Genomic DNA, 19,906 nt, shown 5'->3' on the forward strand with positions numbered 1-19,906 from the left:
TTTCTGGCTATTCTGCCTATAGATAGGCCTGTAAACACACACACACACACACACACACACACATCCTTTGCCCTCATCGTCAGCAGTGCAAGAGAGCGCAAACTAATTGAGGTGATGGGAACTAGAAACCTCTAAAAGGTGTTGAAAGAACTAAATGTCTTGGCAAAAGTAGTGAATTCACTTTATTTGTTTTTTTGATGTATCATCTACAACAACGAGAAGGACACAGGGGTGAAAAAAAAACAGATGACTCGGTGAAAAACCCAAAACAACTGACATTTATTGTTGATGCAAGATCTCCCCCTTTTTTTTTTCTCTTCCCAATAAGCAACTTTATCAGTCTCTAAAGAAACTTTATTACAACAAAGAAAACATACAAATAGGAAACGTTTTATTACTACACAAGACATTTAGGAGTAGAAACTAGCCTATCAGGAAATACAAAGCAAACCCAGGAAGCAGTTCTTCACCATGTTTTATCCAGATTGGCATGATACCATGTTGGCCCCTTAGATTATGTTCCCGCTGCTTTTGAAAATAACCTGAATATGGCAATATTCCAACCAAATGTCATGGGATCATTTATATTACACAGCACTGCAAGAGATGGGTCAAAGTTCTTTCAGTTGGATCTTCAAATCAAGGTGGCACCCAATCTAAAAAGGGGTTGACAGGATTTAAAAACACAGGATCATTGTAATGGACTAAATGTTCTGGAAAAACAAACTGCCTCGTATCCAATGCTGCTTTGTCGTCAAGAGGAAAAACATGGCCTGCGGCTCAAATTTAAAGTGGCTTCCTCTCCTCACGTCATCTCCTTCGTCTGCACAGATCCATCTTCCACGTCAGTGCAGGCAAAGGGAGAGGAGGACGCTACTTTAGACTAGCGAGAGATGGACAAACCCAAGGAACAGTCAAATGTGTCGTCACCCGCTGTCCCCTCCTTTCAACCCAGAATGAAACAATACGTCACCATAGAAAGAGACAAATGACCAACAATGTGACAAACGGTGATTTTTCATACAGGAGAGGCGTTTGCACCGGTGCACAGTTTGACACCACTAGGGCCAGGAGGTTTCCCTGAACAGGTCACAGTCAGGAAACAACTTGAAAAAAAAGCTAGAGCCATAGAGAATAATAGTGGCCAAAATGCCGTTTTAGCAAGGGCAGCGCCATTGAGGGCTTTCGCCATACTAAAGTAGTCAACCGGATGGGGGTCCCTATGGGTTGTAGCCTCAATGGCGCTGCCCATGCGGTCACCGATAAAGAGGCGTCCTCTTCCGTATGGGCAGAGTGGAAAGGTCAAAAGAAGGTCATGAGTTTTTCCAGAGCACATGAAATGACAAGGACCACAGGAGGTCGGTGCACCTTAATTGGGGACGGAGGCTTGTGCTAATGGCTGGAGCCCAAATCAGTGAAATGTTACATTCAAACATGGTTCCACGCTCCAGTTCAGACATTATGAGCCATCCTCCCCTCAGCAGCCTCCACTGACAAGGGCACATAAAACACTCCTAGCCCTAGTTATGGTAAGTAAATATATCTCACATTTTAAAAACTAAACAGTGTCACGGTTCATTTTCCAATAATTATCCTCTTCCAACAAACAGTTATTACGAGGGACGGGAGATTTCCCTAACAGCTTGACCTGGCCAGGAAATACTCTGGACTCTTAACGTTAGTTGTAGCTCCCTAAGTAATGATCCAATATAGAGGGTTGCTCCTGGTCCTAGTTGTGTCAGAGATAAACAGTGAGCTACTGTAAAAACACACACCGTCTCTTTTCATACCCAGTTGGTCAGAATCAAGTCGTTTCTCATCAGTCATTGGTTGTGACGGAAATATCAAAACATGTCATGATATCAAAATTCACTTTACAGTATTTACAACAAACCAAAGACAGATGGAGACGTCACAAAAGGAGAGAGAGGTGGTTGGGGAGGGGGAGGGTGTAGGTGTAGGTAGGCCGATTGGTTGGTTGTGTGTGAGTAAGGACAAATGTTGTCCTCTTGAGGGGGGGAGTTACCATGGCAATTGCCACACCACCTCCTGATTGGCTCAGCTCTGTTACGAGAGTCCTTTAAGCATCCAAGCAGAATAATTTCACAGAAGGTCAGAAGAACTGCCCTCCGGGTAAAAAATAAAAACCAGACACTTCCAAGATGTCTTCCTCTAGGTGGATGCTGATTGGTGCAGAGTGATTCCAGAGTGTGCAGATAGAACAGGTTGACAATAAGTCTGTCTCAAAGGAAGATTAAACAAATAAATAAGACTGCATCCTCTGCATGTTCAGGGTCACTTAGTCTACGACAGAGAAAACGCCTTCTCGGGGGGGGACATTACAATTTAAAGTACCATGATGGACCAAGGTGCTGTTCTCTGACTGGGCAGTAGATTGTGGGTTTTCCTTAAGGAGACTAGTGAAGGTTCACCGTCCTGTGACGTTACTAACGAAGAGGTCATCAGTGGGTGCATGCCCTTTCAACAACAACAAAAAACTCCAGAAATTAAATCCTACATTTTAAAATAAACAGAATCATTATATTATTAAATCATAACAATAAAATATTATAAAAGAATAGCAATAAAACATTACATACAGAGTAATGGAAAACATCACAACACTTGTTTTTTAAATGTACACAGAGTGAACGAGGGGGGAGGGGGGCTAGACGACACTTCCATGTCTAGGTCTCAAATGACACCCTATTCCTCTAAAGTAGTGCACTACATAGGGAAAGGGGGATCATTCGAGATTCGTTCCCTGTATCCACCCCTGTATCCATTAGAAACACAATCAAATCCATAAGAAACAATAAAAACATCAAAATAAAAGTGAATGCCAATGTAAATGTTTGTCGACCTTCCAGACAGTTACTGACAGAACCCTACCATGCTGTGTCCTGAAGGGTGTCCATGTTATCCAGTCTCTCCAGCATCCCCTCTCTCATTGTCCAGACCCTGACAAGAAGTCAGAGAGGCAGGGGGCAGGGTTAGAGAGTAGGGACTTCCTGTGTCTCTGTTTCCTGTCTAGGCCACAGACAGCATCGGGAAGCTCCGCCTTCACTAGAGGCCCAGCATGCCCCAGGGCTGTCCTAGAAGCCTGGGTAGCGGCAAGAGTTCGAGGGGGTGGAGGTGAGGTGGGAAAGGCAGAATGAGTCCGATCCAAGGTGAGGGGTTGGAAAATCCAGGTGGAAAGGTACAAAAACAAAAATAACCAAAAGAAAATACAAAAATAAAGAAATTAAAATTACACACTCATCGTCATGTTGGGTGAATACTGTGAAGAGAGAAGGGGGGGGGGGTGGTAGACATGAGTGAAAAATGTAAACGCTACAACATTACATACCAGGTCACCCACCCTGGTTCTTGAGGGGTCAAGGTATGAGGGTCAGGGGGTCATTGGCCAGCAGTACTCACACTTTCACTTTGGAATGGGTTGAGGAAGTTTCCACCCATCTCTCCATCGTCCCGCGGCGTCCCGGGAGGGTTGCTCATACCCCCCATGTTGTTAGGAGAGTTCTGGATAGATAGAGAGTAAGATAACTCTATAAATATGTTGTACCACAAGTTATTTGACCAGCAGCTCCAAGACATGTCCCTCTGTCTGTTTGAGAGATTGAAGTCACATGTTGTAGAAAAGGGGATTTATATTCACCTTTGGCAACCCGTCCATGTCCCCAGAGCCTGAGAGACCATGAGAGAAAGATGAGATTCAAAACAGTTCAACCATGCACTGAACATTTTGTCACCCTTACGACTGCATTAATAACAGGTTTCATAACCCTGCCACCCACCTAGTGAGCCATTCATGTGGTGAGGTTCCATGGCTCCCATAGCTCCCATCGGTCCATCAGGCCCCGGGCCCATAGGGAACTGGGAGAGAACATAAAGATGTTTCAGTGAAACTGGACCTTCGGACTGCTTTTATTGCCCTATCTAATCAGCAGGGGGATAAAGTCATACTGTGTCATACTGTATGGTGGTGTCACGCTGCGTGACATCACGCGGTGGAATACGACGTGTAATGTGACTCACGTTGGGTCTGTTTCCTCCTGGTCCTATAGGGTTCATCATAGTGTAGATGTTTTCACTGGAGTTGTTGGAGTCTGGGGGAGACGAACACAATAAGTACAACATTAGTCCACAGAGAGAGAGAGGCAACACACAGAGTGTAAATATAGTACTGGTGCTGGGGGGACATATTTAAGAGACGCACCACCTGGGCTGGGCATGATGGGAGTTCCGGGCGGCCCCCCTCCTCCTGGAGGACCCTGGGAAACAGTTCAAAAAGGTCAATAAGAACAGTGCACACAATTTCCCCCATTTCCACAGCTAAGGAACAGTTTTATAAGTGACAAGTTATTGAAAACGCTGACGGTTGGCTACTCACCACATAGTGGCCGGGAGATGAGGAGGAGTATTGTATCTGTGATGAGAGAAGGGAATATAGAGGTTAGGGGGGTCATAGTTACTGCCGGGGGAGATTCTCAACTAACCAGTAGGTCTTTCCTCCAGCAACAAGAGGGCAGTATTGTACATTTTCAAGCCATCTTAAATAATAATCATTATAATGAATCATCTAATCTATGGCAAATTGAGCGAGGAAACAACTTACTGAGTTCGCATTGGGACCAGGCCACGGTCCTCTACCACCAGGTCCCCTGAGAGACAGAGACAGACTAAGTATAGGGAAACACTGCCATAAACCAAGAAAACAACAGTTCAACAGTCATGATGTTCGACATGACATTCCATATTCAACCATGAACCTGGTGCTATGGGATAGACTGTATTTCTCCCTATGGAGGGAACACTTACATGTTCATCCCAGGCATAGGACCACCCATGGAGTTAGGAGGGGGTCTCATACCCCCGTAGTTCTACATAGAGAGAAGAGATAGTGTCAAAACTATAGAGCGTGTGTGTGTGTATGTGTGTGTGTGTGTGTGTACACTTACCTGTGGACCCATGGGCCCCATTCCTCGTGGTACGTTCATTCTCATTGGCCCGCCCATATTAGGATGTCCTACAGGAGAAAAGATGACAAGAACACAGTCTTAACACCAACACACACTGGTAGTTAAAGACACTGATGGTCTAATATGGATAATTCGATTCACTTAGCAAACACTTTTATCCAATGAGACGGTCACCTCCACACCTAATCCACATATGGTCAGTCTGAACCAGGAAGGCAGGGTTAATGGCAGGCAACAGACTAAACTCTCCTCTAACCTCATTAACTGGGACCCCTGTTGGGTTAAACAGTACTCTATAATCTGAACCTGTAATCTCAAGCCAAAACTCAGAGACCCACACTATCCCATCTTCCACCCAGATGACCCCTAGATCTGTAAGGTCCTGGGGGCACCGGCGTTCTCAGAAAGGAACGTCACTTGAAAAACTGCAAGCTTTCATAAACACAAGCATGAATAATGTGTACACACACACACACACACACACACACACACACACACACACACACACACACACACACACACACACACACACACACACACACACCTTGTGGTCTGGTGGGGTCCATGCTGTTTGGCAGGAGAGGCTGAGAACCAGGGATTCCCCCAGGAGGCTGAGGGAAACAGATGGACGAGAGAAGGGGCGATGGTGAGTATGGACCACCAGCACATACCTACCTGGAAGTGCATGTTCAGCTGTATAGGTGAGCGTGTGGTCCATACCTGATTTGGCATTCGGAGAGATGGGCGGGGTCCACCTGGAAACCGTGGCGACATGAAAGGCTGAGAGAGAGAGAGAGAGAGTTTGTCATTCCCACTGAAAAGGAGTTGAGCAGACAGATGGACAGAGTGTGAATGGAGGAAGGGGGTGAGAACACAGAACACTAAAACAATGAGCCGGCTAATTAACAAGATATTTTACAGAGGAAGCTTGTCTTCAAGGATGCAGGCGTTGCTCTCATCCCTTAGCCTTACATGTAGTGGTACATGTAGAGCATTGTGTGTGTTCTGTCTGTCCCGTGCACATGTGCACTCAGTGTGTTGGTCCACAGTGGCTCCTCTTTTGTTTTATTGATGAGGGGTTGGTGGAGTGTGTCTGTGTGGAGGCTAAAGCTTCCCCCCCCAGAACAGCTCCAGAGGAGAGTCAATTATTTATGTGTGTTTGTTACCTGTCCGTGTGGTCCCATGCCGTGGGGGGGCTGTGCGTGAGGAGACTGCTGGGAGCCTGGCGGACCCTAAGAAGAGAAGAGTGACATCAGAGAGAGGAGATAACAACTACAGCTGCAGGGACAAGCCAATCAGGGATGTGGAAGAGAAGCTAGGCAGTAGCCAATCAGAACACCGAGGGGGAGAGGAGGGCATTTTTCCTAATCCATGGTAAGAGGGTGTCTTCACCACTAGAGGGCACTGTTGACACAACTATAAAACACAGCTCAGAACAACAGTGGATCAGAGGAGCCTACAGCATGTTTGGTCACCGTCCATCCCACACTGTTCAACATCAGGACATGCAACAAGACTGAGGAACTGCTTGAATGTGCATGAATGACTTCAGGTTTGTTTTGTGAATTGTGTGGGTCTTCAATTTTTTTTTTTATTAGCGAACAAACACCAAGCACACCCATGATAATAGCAACACAGGCATATTTGCAGCAAGCAGCTCTTGCTAATGATAAGGCCACTTGTACAAAAAGGACAACACAGGCACAGACACCCTCCTCCCTCACTTGTGTTATAAATAGCACTTCCGTGCCTCTCCTCTTTTCTCGCTCCCTCACTATTCTCTTGCCATCTCCCACTTTCACAGACTTCCTCCCTCCCATTCTTTCATTTCAGCTCTCTCGAGTTCGCTCTTCCACTCTCGACAGACAATGAAGTGATCGCCACAGAAACAAACACATTGAGGCCCATCTCTCTCCGTTCCACCTTATCATCGCCGCTGCCAAATGCCAGGGCTGTCCATCACGCTGTCTGGCTTTGTGTGTGTGTGTGTGTGTGTGTGTGTGTGTGATCTATATATGAGAGGAGAGAGGGATTATTGGAGGTGGAGAGAAAGAGGGGGGTGGAGAGCAAGAGAGGGAGGTGAAAAAGAAGTGTGAGGAGATCTAGGAAGAGAGGGAATAAAGTAATGGATGATGAAGATGATTGGCGGAGTGGAGGGAGGGAGTTTTACCATGCGTAAAGTGAGGGGCGAGGGAGGTAGCAAAAGAGATGGATGAAGAGGTATATTACCTGGAAGAATCCAGGCGGCATGGGTCCTCCTGGCATACCATCATTAGGAGGCATATTCCCCATCACAGGACTGGGGGCTGCTGCCGCACTCTGCAACACACACACACACACACACACACACACACACACACACACACACACACACACACACACACAAAAAGATGAAGCACAGAGTCACACAGACACAGACCATCCTAAAAACCTGCCCTTTCCACTTTATGTTAAACTGACACACACCTTGTCTTTATACATTTATGCTAATTCTGCCCATGAACAGGCCACTGAGTCCCTGGGGACAACATAGGGTCTTCCCTCCATCTTGCTCTCTTTCCCCGGCTCATTCCCCTTAACCCTCTCCAAACATCTGCACTCCTCCTCTCCCCTCCACGGCCCTCACCCTCCCCTCCCACGGACCTAACCTCACCTCTCCTCCCCCTCCCACAGCCCTAACCTCACCTCTCCCTCCCACAGCCCTAACCTCACCTCCCCCGGCCCTAACCTCACCTAGCCCTAACCTCACCCCAGCCCTAACCTCACCCCAGCCCTAACCTCTCCTCCCACAGCCCTAACCTCACCTCTCCTCCCACAGCCCTAACCTCACCTCTCCTCCCACAGCCCTAACCTCACCTCTCCTCCCCCTCCCACAGCCCTAACCTCACCTGGCCCTAACCTCACCTCTCCTCCCCCGGCCCTAACCTCACCTCCCACAGCCCTAACCTCCCCTCTCACAGCCCTAACCTCACCTCTCCTCCCAGGCCCTAACCTCACCTCTCCTCCCCTGGCCCTAACCTCACCTCTCCTCCCCTCCCACAGCCCTAACCTCACCTCTCCTCCCCCCACAGCCCTAACCTCACCTCTCCTCTCCTCCCCTGGCCCTAACCTCACCTCTCCTCCCACAGCCCTAACCTCACCTCTCCTCCCACAGCCCTAACCTCACCTCTCCTCCCCCTCCCACAGCCCTAACCTCACCTCTCCTCCTCCTCCCACAGCCCTAACCTCACCCTCCCCCGGCCCTAACCTCACCCTCCCCCGGCCCTAACCTCTTCCCCGTCTCTCTCACTTCCTTTTGCCCACTCCCCCTCTCTCATCTCTTGCAGTAGCTAGTCGAAGCTGTTGCTATGGAGACTGGTCCTTTGCTCCCCGTGCCTCTAGCATCCCCCTCTCAGAGAGAGGGGGAGAAGAGGGAGGTAGGAGAAAGAGACGAGAGAGAGAGAGAGAGTGACGGGTTTTCAGTAACAACCTCTAGCCAGGCCCTAACCACTTGTGTGGATATGAAATAATTGGATAGATATAGGCAATATGGTGAAAACTCCACCTATCATACCAGAGGGCAAGGTTCGTATAGAAATACCATTAACCAGGCTACTGGCATCATGCTTGACATATCGACAAAACACAGACAAATCCTAAATCCTACACATCAATGACAAATAACTGTACATCAATAAAGCTACATGGTGGACTATCACTCACCCACACAAACATAAATAAATGTCAACACACAGTGACAGGAAGCACCACAGGGGAAGGTTAATGTCTGGCTCAGCCAATAGGAATCCACCACCATGAATAATTAATCAACAAATCAAAATTGATTATTTGATTGGGTGATGTGGTATGTGGCTCACCGATACTGAATGGAATTGATCTATCCAGCCCACACACACAGAGAGAAAATGGACAGATCAATGGTGCTCAACACATTATTGACCTTTTCAATGGTAAGACAAACAAACACTGGAAGATTTAGGGAGAGAGAAAGAAAAAGGGGGAGAGAAGAGTGGTAAATCGCCCCCCCACAAAAAAAGAGATGAGTGTAAAGGGGGCAAAACGAGAGAGGAAAGAAGGTTAAGAGAGGTACAGGATAACTAAATCATTTGTTTTCTATGGACTTAGAAAACAGCATGTCTTAGGCCACACACACACACACAGAGACGCACCCCCCCCCCCTGCCAGAATGCTCTACATGGATATAGACACACACCTTGTGAGTTTGAGTGACCATCTGGTCCTTGAGACTGGCAAACTGGCACTTCACTCAAACAGTTGCCAGCCACGGCAGACAAAACAGAGCACACAAAGCATGCACACACACGGTTAACCAGCTCTCTCTGGCACCGAGGATGCGAAAGCCCCCCTTGCTCTGGGCCAGATGCCAGGGCTGCAACACACAAACCCACCCACAAATCCCTGGCTTAACCCCGGCCCAGTGCTGGGCTTACTGGATTAAGACCTCCATTCCATTATCTCCACACACTGACGATAGCCACACACACACTTGGGCCGGTCACTCACGTAATCATGGAAGGCCTTGGCCTCGCTGGAGTGTTCGCAGTTCTCCCGTCTGTCCGGTGCAGCGCAATACAAATCCCAGAATACACTGCAACAGGAAATAGAGGAAGAGGGTTCATGTCAGGGAGCACCTGATGAGACAATCGAGGCGATAAAGAGGTCAAGCGAACTCCAAAGCAATGGAATTGCCATGGAGACGCATGAAGGACCGTGGGGGAAAGATCCCGACTCTTCTCATTGCCCCCCAGCAAAATCAGCCGACATTTAGGCTATTGTTGACATGTGTATTTCACACTATGTTGAGGTAGAAATCTCAATATAATGCTTGTATGGATGTCAACCCCAACACGCGTTCATGTTATCATTACAATTAGAGGTCGGCTGATTAATCGGAATGGCCAATTAATTAGGGCCGATTTCAAGTTTTCCTAACAATCGGAAATCACCTTTTTTGGACACCGGTTAACTGCCTTGTTCTATGGCAGAACGACAGATTTTTACCTTGTCAGCTCGGGGGATTCAATCTCCAACCTTACTAGTTAACTAGTCCAACGCTCAAACCACCTGCCTCTCATTGCACTCCACGAGGAGCCTGCCTGTTACACGAATGCAGTAAGAAGCCAAGGTAAGTTGCTAGCTAGCATTAAACGCATCTTATAAAAAACAATCAATCATAATCACTAGTTAACTACACATGGTTGATGATATTACTAGTTTATCTAGCGTGTCCTGCGTTGCATATAATCCGTTGCTCCCACGTGTACCTAACCATAAACATCAATGCCTTTCTTAAAATCAATACACAAGTATATATTTTTAAACCTGCATATTTAGTTAATATTGCCTGCTAACAAGAATTTATTTTAACTGGGTAAATTGTGTCACTTCTCTTGCAACAGAGTCAGGGTATATGCAGCAGTTTGGGCCGCCTGGCTCGTTGCGAATTGTTTGAAGACTATTTCTTCCTAACAAAGACAGCCAACGTCGCCAAACGAGGGATGATTTAACAAAAGCGCATTTGCGAAAAAAGCACAATCGTTACACGACTGTGCCTAACCATAAACACCAATGCCTTTCTTAAAATCACTACACAGAAGTATATATTTTTAAACCTGCATATTTAGCTAAAAGAAATCCAGGTTAGCAGGCAATATTAACCAGGTGAAATTGTGTCACTTCTCTTGCGTTCATTGCACGCAGAGTCAGGGTATATGCAACAGTTTGGGCCACCTGGCTCGTTGCGAACTAATTTGCCAGAATTTTATGTAATTATGACATAACATTAAGGTTGTACAATGTAACAGGAATATTTAGACTTAGGGATGCCACCCGTGAGATAAAATACGGAACGGTTCCTTATTTCACTGAAAGAATAAACGTCTTTGAGATGATAGTTTCTGGATTCGACCATATGAATTACCTAAGGCTCGTATTTCTGTGTTATTATGTTATAATTAAGTTTATGATTTGCTAGAGCAGTCTGACTGAGCGATGGCAGGCACCAGCAGGCTCGTAAGCATTCATTCAAACAGCACTTTTGTGCGTTTTGCCAGCAGCTCTTCGCAATGCTTCAAGCATTGATCTGTTTATGACTTCAAGCCTATCAACTCCTGAGATTAGGCTGGTGTAACCGATGTGAAATGGCTAGCTAGTTAGCGGGGTGCGCGCTAATAGCGTTTCAATCGGTGACGTCACTCGCTCTGAGACTTGGAGTGGTTGTTCCCCTTGCTCTGCAGGGGCCGCGGATTTTGTGGAGCGATGGGTAACGATGCTTCGAGGGTGGCTGTTGTCGATGTGTTCCTGGTTCGAGCCCAGGCAGTGGGGAGGAGAGGGACGGAAGCTATACTGTTACACTGGCAATACTAAAGTGCCTATAAGAACATCCAATAGTCAAAGGTATATGAAATACAAATGGTATAGAGAGAAATAGTCCTATAAATACTATATAAACTACAACCTAAAACCTTACCTTGGAATATTGAAGGCTCATGTTAAAAGGAACCACCAGCTTTCATATGTTCTGAGCAAGGAACTTAAATGTTAGCTTTTTTACATGGCACATATTGCACTTTTACTTCTCCAACACCGTTTTTGCATTATTTAAACCAAATTAAACATGTTTCATTATTTATTTGAGGCTAAATAGATTTTTATTGATGTATTATATTAAGTTAAAATAAGTGATTCAGTATTGTAATTGTCATTATTACAAACAAAAAAATAATAATAATAAATGTAAAAAAAAAAAATATATATATATGGCTTTTTATGGTCCTCCAATAATCGGTATCGGTATTAAAATCATATTCGGCCAACCTCTATTACAAATCAATCGCATTATATAGTTAAAAACAACTGACCACCAATTTCTGTATGCTAACCAGCTTATATACGAACGGCAGTTAGCATTTAGCAGTCACTTCTAAATGTTACTTGGAGAAAACAGCTAACATATATCCAAATGGGACTTAAGTAACCACATTGTGGGCCTGTTACAGTCGATAAATGGCAACACACACACACGAGATATTCTAATGGAATACAAACGTGTGAACACAAGAAGATGCAAGGGGCTGAGATACTCACCACCACCACGAGTGCAGGAATCCAGGAGGCTCCCCTAACGTAATATTCTTTTCCCATCGTATCTGAAAGAGAGAGAGCAACATGCTGTCTCGTTCTAAACTCAGCAGGAGAGGAGACTGTCAGGGTGGGTGTGTGCCGGTAGAGTATGTGTGAAACTCATTCCACTGACGGCTGAGCGTCTGCAGGTTCTCACTCCCTTTGTACTTGATTGATGAATGAAGGTCACTGATTAGTAAAGAACTCCCCTCACCTGGTTGTCTAGGTCTTAATTGAAAGGAAAAACCAAAAACCCAGACACTTGGCCCTCCGTGGAATGAGTTTGACACCCCTGGCCTAGAGGTTAAGAACACATAATCAGTCCGTCTCAGCCAGTCAACGCTGTCCCTCTTCGCGACCACACTCTCCCTTACGCAACTTCTTTCCCTACCTCTCAGTCAATACCCCCAGACAGTCACACCTCGTTCTACCCCTTTTTGTCAACGCCATCCTTCCCCTTCGCTCTCTCGGTCTCCCTCTACCACCGTCTAGGATACCGCTACCTGTCCACAGCTCTCTACCTCAGTGTCCCCCTCTTGTCCTCTGTCATTCTCCACCTTTCTCACTCTCGTCCCTTACTTATTGGGAAGGACCAAAGTCGGCGACCACCAGGCTAGAGGTAGGACGACATCGGACAGAAAGGTGTGTGCGTCTTACCTCTGACAAGAAGGTCTGTGCAGACTTCTGTGCTCCTACATGCAGCAGGTACTCATATACGTACAGCGCTAACCTGCAACAGAGGAGAACAGGACCTTGAATTAGCAAAACTATAGAAAAAGCCATGGGAGTTAGCATTAGCAAAGATCTGGTTGAGGATTACACAAACCTACGAGAACAACCAGGTGGATCAGATGAGTTAACATGACATTTTTGGAGCTAGATTTTCTGTGTACTGTCAAACATAGCTAAGTTTATCGCTAGTATGGCCTAGTAAAAATCAGCAGGTAAACTAGCAGTTAAGAGCGTTGGGCCAGTAACCGAAAGGGCGCTGGTTCGAATCCCTGAGCTGACTACGTGACAAAAATATATATTTTGATCTGCCCTTGGGCAAGGCAATTAACCCCAACTGCTCCTGTAAGTCTGTCTGGATAAGAGCGTCTGCTAAATGACTCAAATGTCAATTAAACCAGATTGACCACTGTGCTCACACTGGCTGCATACCAGCCTCCAGGTCCACCGCAGCTACTCTTGAGATAGCCGACTCCTCTGCCCACCAGAGGCCCCCCCCACCTTGGCTCCTCCATAACTCTCTCATGCATGTTCCTCACAATTGTATGTTGTCCTTTCCTGTTCCCATATATCCTGCATGCCAGCCTACCTACATGTTTGACACATGACTCTCATGGCCTTGAAGATGTAAAGGACATGTAAAGACTAAAATAATGTTGGGCTTTTAAAATGGTTCCCTTTCTGACTGCTCACGTGATAGGCCTGGGGTAATAATGTAGAGAAAAGATTTTAAGTTATAAAAGCCAATAAATTGGTATTATGCCTTTATCATATTCTGTCATTCCAACACATTTCAATGACAATACCCCTGAGATTAATGTTGTATTTAATGTTATGGCTATGATGGTGACAACTTTAACTTTGAGTTTTTTGTACAGGTTTGAATGAGACAATGCTTAACGTTATTCATTCAATAAAGTAGTCTTATTTATATTATTACTCGTTTATGTCTTTGCTTATCACGTCAGACTAAATGCTATTTGTAATTTGTTTTGGAGCAGATGTGTTGAATATACTACGCAGATAAGTGTCTGATCAAGGAACATTCCATGGAATTCTTTTTAAATACCATTGGTCACTAAAACAACTTGTTCACAGTAAAAGGTATTTATATTCTTGTTTCATATTATCAATCCTTACAAAACAAGAGACTCAATATGTTCTAAGTGTTTTCGATCTTTATTAGAAATTGTTGTAAATTGCAGTTATTTGGGGGGCATAGATTTTCATGCAAGATACATTTTCGCAGGTGTTCTTTCTTGACCGATTGTCATTTGAGAGGGCAGTTTCTAAACATTCAAAATAGGTATCATGTTTTCATTATGCTCATTAATGCACGCAGAGGTCATGATCCAGTGGAACAATCCGCTCAGGCTGGAAAGGGTTAACATGGCATACGTCATAAAGTGTAGCACTGATGGAAATTTGCTTCAAAAAGCTAAAATATGTAACTTTTTGGGCGACCCGGCAAAAGTCATAGAAACGTGAGTTACAGATCTGTCACTCATTGAAAGCCTAAGAAGTAGTATCTCTTCTATGTGCGCTATTTCGATGCTTCCCATTTAAATTATATTTTTGCATCTTTTACTTTTGTAAACCAGTTTTCAAACAGCTGAAAATGAAATATTTTGGGTTATGGAAACAATTTCACAGCAGTCTAGATGGTACAATTATTCTCTACACTATGCTCACTTTTTTGTCCAACAGAATTTTGGCAAACTATTAGAATTAAGAGAAATTTCTGCATAGTGCCTCTTTAAAAATGCAAACATTTCACCCCATGGAAAAGTGGGTAGAATTGCAGAAAACTGTAAATCTTTTTTCCCCCATACATATTGGACCATGACCTAAATGGTCCAAAAGTGGCTTCTTACACCTGAATACCAAAACATCCAGAAGATTAAGGTGCTCAAAGTTGACCCATTTCACATACCATGAGACAGCCATGTCTTCACCACTATAAAAGATAAAACAGTTGAGTTTGATATCATTTTTTTTTTACTTACAAAAACAAGTTTGTCAAATTATTTAATAATTTCATGAAAAACAATATGTTTTATATTCAAATATGTTGTAGTTTAGACCTTTCACCATCTGAGGTTTGTGTTGTGCCTGCCATCAGTTGAGGCGCAACAGCTTGCGAATACAATATAAGTAGTTGATTCGGCCCATGTAATTTGAAAATATCTAAATACTTATTTTCTGTGTATTTGAGTAACAAAATATACATGTATTTGAATCCAGGTCTGGTGTGTGTGTACAGTCGTAAGGGCAGTCTCACAAGACAGGACCATAAATAGCTGAGGGGTGTTCCCACCCTGTGATCACAGATAAAACAACTGGTGAGACAGGACAAACACACTGCCAGAGAAGAGTACGAACCGTCTTAAGAGTAGGAGGTAATTGTGAGGTTTCAGCTCTTCAGACAGGCGAGCCTGTGATTTATGAGCCAGGTCGTCAGAGGTAGTGGTTCTAACACACAATTGTCTGTGGCTGCCTGGTGGTGTAGTAAAGTTTACTGTCAGTCTTGGTGGGTCAGTTAAGACTCTCACACACACCTGACCAATGCACAGGGCAGTCAATGATTTGAAAGTCACTTAGCTCTGAGACTGCTGGTTTGCTGGTTTAGAGTGTGGGTCTCTCAGCACACACACACAAACTGATCAGTGTTCACAGTGAATAAAGTAACGCTGCCTAAACTTTCAATGCATTTTCTCCCAAAAGGTGGGGAAATGTAGCCAAGCCACTGGGGGTTAACATCCTTTCTCTTATGATACGTGCCATGGGATCTTTAACATCCCATCCGAAAGACAGCACTCTACACAGGGAAACGTCCCCAATCACTGCCCTGGGGCACTGGGATACTTGTTTTTTTTAGATCACAGGAAAGAGTGCCTCTGCTTAGCTTCAGAGGCAAGCCAGAAGTGGGATGCATGGTGAGTAAACTGCCTTTACCCCCCACTACACCACTGACTTTGGTTAGTGTAGGTCTACTCTCTCACATACACACCTTCTCCTGACCGTTTACAGAAGGCTATGGTTAACGATCAAACTACCGATCTCCCCCACAAGGGCACTGATGAAATGTTTATGTGTGATGAGAGGCCTGTGTGTGTGTGTGTGTGTGTGTGTGTGCATGGGGTGGGGGGCTATGTGCACCTGGTCTGCTGCATTATTTAAGCTCACGCATTGACAGGAAGAGAGTTTCTTGAGCTGCAACACTGGGAGATGTTTTGATGGGAAGGTAGTGTCTCTGCACACACACACACAATTAGTCAGCAAAGGGACAGCTCACTCCTCCCTCAGTCCCTTTCTCTCTCACACAAACTTCCCCCCTGATGTTCACCACCAGTACACCTGACATCCTGCCTGTGGCTGCAGACAAAACCCCTCTTTAAACATGGATAGGACAGCCCACCAGCAAACACTCTCCTTCTCACAGACAGAGAAACACAGACATTGCTCCATCTCAGAGCGACCGCACACACCGCTCCGACTCACAGCACAGAGCAACCGCTTCAGTCAGACACTCAATAATTCAACACAGAAGAGGGAGATGAGGACTTGGAAGGGAGGAAGGGAGAACTGGGCATTGGAGAGGAGGGGAAGAAAGGAGAGGGGACAGAGGAGGAGAGGGAAGGGAGGTGAGGAGGCAGAATAATAGAGACAGAGGGGAGGAAAAATCAACAAAAGTTTGCCTTCTGAGCTAAGCTATGGTCTGCCCAGAGCTCAAGTTCTGGGGTTGATTCATAAAATCAATTAGGCTAGATTGTAGATGAACATAATCATATCAAGCACAGCAGCGACATACACAGAAGGAGCAGACAAATGTGTTGACAATTTATTTGCACATCCAAGGGACAGGGCTTAGAACAGCTTTAATTTAAATATGGGCTGAAATGTGTGGGGGAAAGTACGGGCAAATAATAAGGCATCGGCTTTGTTGACATTTGGCAAGACAAGGGTAAAAGAGAGCTATCTACAGCTTGTCAGTAAAGCTCAAATAAATCAGTACGAATAGCCTAGTAGTTGTGTTGTTCACAGTGCATACTTATGAGTATCTGGTTCTGCAGGTTATACCATACAAATTTGAAATCTCTTTAGAAACCAAATAACACATGCTGTGACAAACATGTTTAGGAAAGAAACATAAATGCAACACAGTAGCACTGGGTGGATACGATAAAGTTTACTGTCGTACTAACAGCCAGTTCAGTGGAACATCATCCTGTACGGACAAAACGGCATCCGTAGCTAGCAGACAAAGGGATAGGTAAGCTACCGCTATCTGAGCTAGCACACAACCTCGTTTGTAACTCCAACTATTCGGCTAAATGCTCAGCGTAGTGGCCAATTTTAAACGATAGAAAACCTCGTTTTATAAAGAACACGTATTTTACTCTTTAATAAGGGCTAAACAAACTGTTTGGACACAGTTATCATACTTGCCGCTAGCTAGCTCCTAGCCTACCTAGCAGTAACTCGCGTATGAAGGTACACATTCATACACTGTAGAGTGAGTTCGAATAGTTCCTTTTTGGAACGTTGGACACTCCTTTGTTACATTGAAACAAAACCGGTTACATTGGTTTCAACTTTGTAAAAGCTATCAGTCGGCTACGTTATTTCACCATAAACTAATCCCAGGCTTCCTGAAACACACAAGCATCTTCACGAATGCATTGTTCCCAATACCCAGAGAAGTAGGGATGCTCTTTTCCACTCAATTCTAAAATGCAACATATTGCAGACCGTTTTAAAACAAATGATTTTTTCAATGTTGTTTAATATCGCCAATGTCATACACGAAGTTAATAATATACTGTACCGGATGAGAATGAAACTAGTAGGAATGGATACCTTGGTAGTAAGCTAACGTTTAGCTAAGCTAGCAATCAACCCCCAATAACTATTTGCTTGTTAGGGAGGGCTACAAGAATTCACCGATGCAAGAAAACCTGAAAAACAAAGACCCTAAACAACTACGGAGAGCATATCGTATCCTAATCTGCACCCTTTCTATGACAACAAGCGAGGTGGTGTATGTGAGCGTTGGAGATAACAGTAGATATCCTAGCACTAGTGTCTCTAGCTGGTGTTTGTGACATTGCACTATTCCCACTTACTTTTCTCTTGCTTGGTTATCTGAGGGCACAACAGCACCTTTCCCCTTGGCGTACATCCTTGAAGCTGGTTTCGATACTTTTTATTCAGTCCGGTTCCGACACCTGTCAAAGAAAGCGACCACGTACGATCTCCATAGCTACACAGCAGTAGTGTTCTCTCGCTCACTGTGCCCCGGTGTCTTTTTTTTCTAGCAGGCTACATCCATCCTCAACATTGCGGAACCGAACAGGGGCTGCTGCCGTCGCGGGGAGCTTGAAACCGTCTGTTGGTGATCTTTTTTTTTTCAGTCGCTATTCCAGGGTTTTACCCACGCTCCCCCTGTTATAGAATGGTGGGGGCTTCTTAAAGGGATAGATCCCTTTTTTTTGTTTATTTGCCAAACTAAATTATGATAGACTGGTCAGTGTTCTTCATTCCTGGGCTTGGAGTCCCACATGGATGTGCGCAGGGTTTTGATCACTAACATGCCTCTTTTAACAGTACCCTACTGTGTCCACATGTAACTGTGTGCTCTGTAAGGTATGTTCCGGACAGGACGAATGGTATATAACAGGTCTGTGTCCTGTTTATATATAGTTCTATGGCTGTGTTTACACAATAAGCCAAATTCTGATCATTTTGCCACTAATTGGTCTTTTTACGAATCACATCAGATCTTTTCATGTCAGATCTTTTCCAGAGCTGATCTGTTTGGTGAAAGGACCAATTTAGTGAAGAAAAAAATATCAGAATTGGGGTGCCTGTCTAAACACAGCCTATGTGAGGGAAGGGAATAATGAATCAAATGTGTACATGTATACCAAGTATGAAGTTGAGGGATGGGTGTGTGTCCTGTCCCTTTAAGAATGTGTGTGAGTGTGGGTGCAGTGCAGTGTGTGTGTGTGTGTGTGTGTGTGTGTGTGTGTGTGTGTGTGTGTGTGTGTGTGTGTGTGTGTGTGTGTGTGTGTGTGTGTGTGTGTGTGTGTGTGTGTGTGTGTGTGTGTGTGTGTGTGTGTGCGTGTGTGTGTGTGTGCAGGAGCGAAGTGATCTGCTTAAATGTTGCTCATCTGTGGGAAGGACACACTGACTGCATGCATGTGTCATTCTTCGGGTTAGCCACCTCCACTGTTTTCCAAAGGACACACATAAGCAAACACATTGTCCAAAAAAGGGGTAAAGAGAGTGTACCAAGAGCTTGGACACAAACACAGAGCTGTCAGCGTTCTTGTGTTGCTCCAATAGGGTAGAGAGTGAGGGAGAGTGTGTTTGTATCTACTCAGCTCTAGACCTCAAACTCTATCACTGTCTCATCATAGCATCAGTATCGATTGGCCTGAGCCCACATACCTCTCAGAACACGCATACTGTTGAGGGAATGTGCCTGTGTGTGTGTGTATGTGTGTATATTTCTGATAGGGTTAGGGTAATTATAAATCAACTCTACTCCTGGAATTCAGAGGTATTCACCCTAATGTACACACGCACACACACACATCTCACACACACTCCAAACAGGTTGTGTTCAATCGAGCCAGACCTGTATTTTCAATCACTCCAGAAGAGGACCTCTCAGAATATTACATTCACATGTTTCATTGCTAATTGAATGAGGCCGTTTGACTCACCAATTAGGCTGTTTGTTGGATTTCTGGATCAGTATTCACTAGATTCCTATAGATGACTTCGTCTCAAAGACTTGGGCCCCGTTTCAATGCTGTAAGAAAGAAAGAGGTTACTGGAACAGGGCTCTAACATGAGCATGTCAATACCACAATCTAGCTAGTAGAGAGTGTGAGTTTAAGTAGTAGCACATTGAATCAATGTGGTTAACTATTTTGCTTCTCACACTTCCTGATAGTTATACTATCTCTCAGAATAGCTGTTACCTCTAACAACAGATCTAGGATCAGGTTACCCGACCTCACATTCTGATCATAACCATTAAC

The 19,906-nt window shown here is 44.8% G+C and overlaps 1 protein-coding gene across 2 annotated transcripts; it reads right to left on the reverse strand.

Annotated features, from left to right (window-relative positions):
* Positions 1 to 169: 169 nt before the first annotated feature.
* Positions 170 to 18,284, reverse strand: LOC118363194 (single-stranded DNA-binding protein 3-like). Of its 2 annotated transcripts, none has more exons than XM_052488715.1 (18): positions 17,981 to 18,284; positions 12,783 to 12,855; positions 12,090 to 12,151; positions 9,507 to 9,591; positions 7,212 to 7,301; positions 6,149 to 6,214; positions 5,703 to 5,762; positions 5,527 to 5,593; positions 4,962 to 5,029; positions 4,822 to 4,883; positions 4,619 to 4,664; positions 4,394 to 4,429; positions 4,220 to 4,274; positions 4,039 to 4,109; positions 3,798 to 3,876; positions 3,659 to 3,687; positions 3,421 to 3,522; positions 170 to 3,103 (listed from the first exon to the last, which is right to left on the reverse strand). In XM_052488715.1, exons 1-18 carry the CDS (start codon positions 18,034 to 18,036, stop codon positions 2,948 to 2,950), a joined length of 1,263 nt encoding a protein of 420 aa, XP_052344675.1. In that variant the 5' UTR covers positions 18,037 to 18,284; the 3' UTR covers positions 170 to 2,947. The 2 variants fall into 2 exon arrangements, with proteins under 2 accessions (XP_052344675.1, XP_052344676.1); XM_052488716.1 differs by having other exon boundaries at positions 2,962 to 3,280; positions 17,981 to 18,283.
* Between the last annotated feature and the right edge of the window lie 1,622 nt (positions 18,285 to 19,906).

This window comes from Oncorhynchus keta, chromosome 30 (genome assembly GCF_023373465.1).
Source record: "Oncorhynchus keta strain PuntledgeMale-10-30-2019 chromosome 30, Oket_V2, whole genome shotgun sequence".
Taxonomy (NCBI): domain Eukaryota; kingdom Metazoa; phylum Chordata; class Actinopteri; order Salmoniformes; family Salmonidae; genus Oncorhynchus; species Oncorhynchus keta.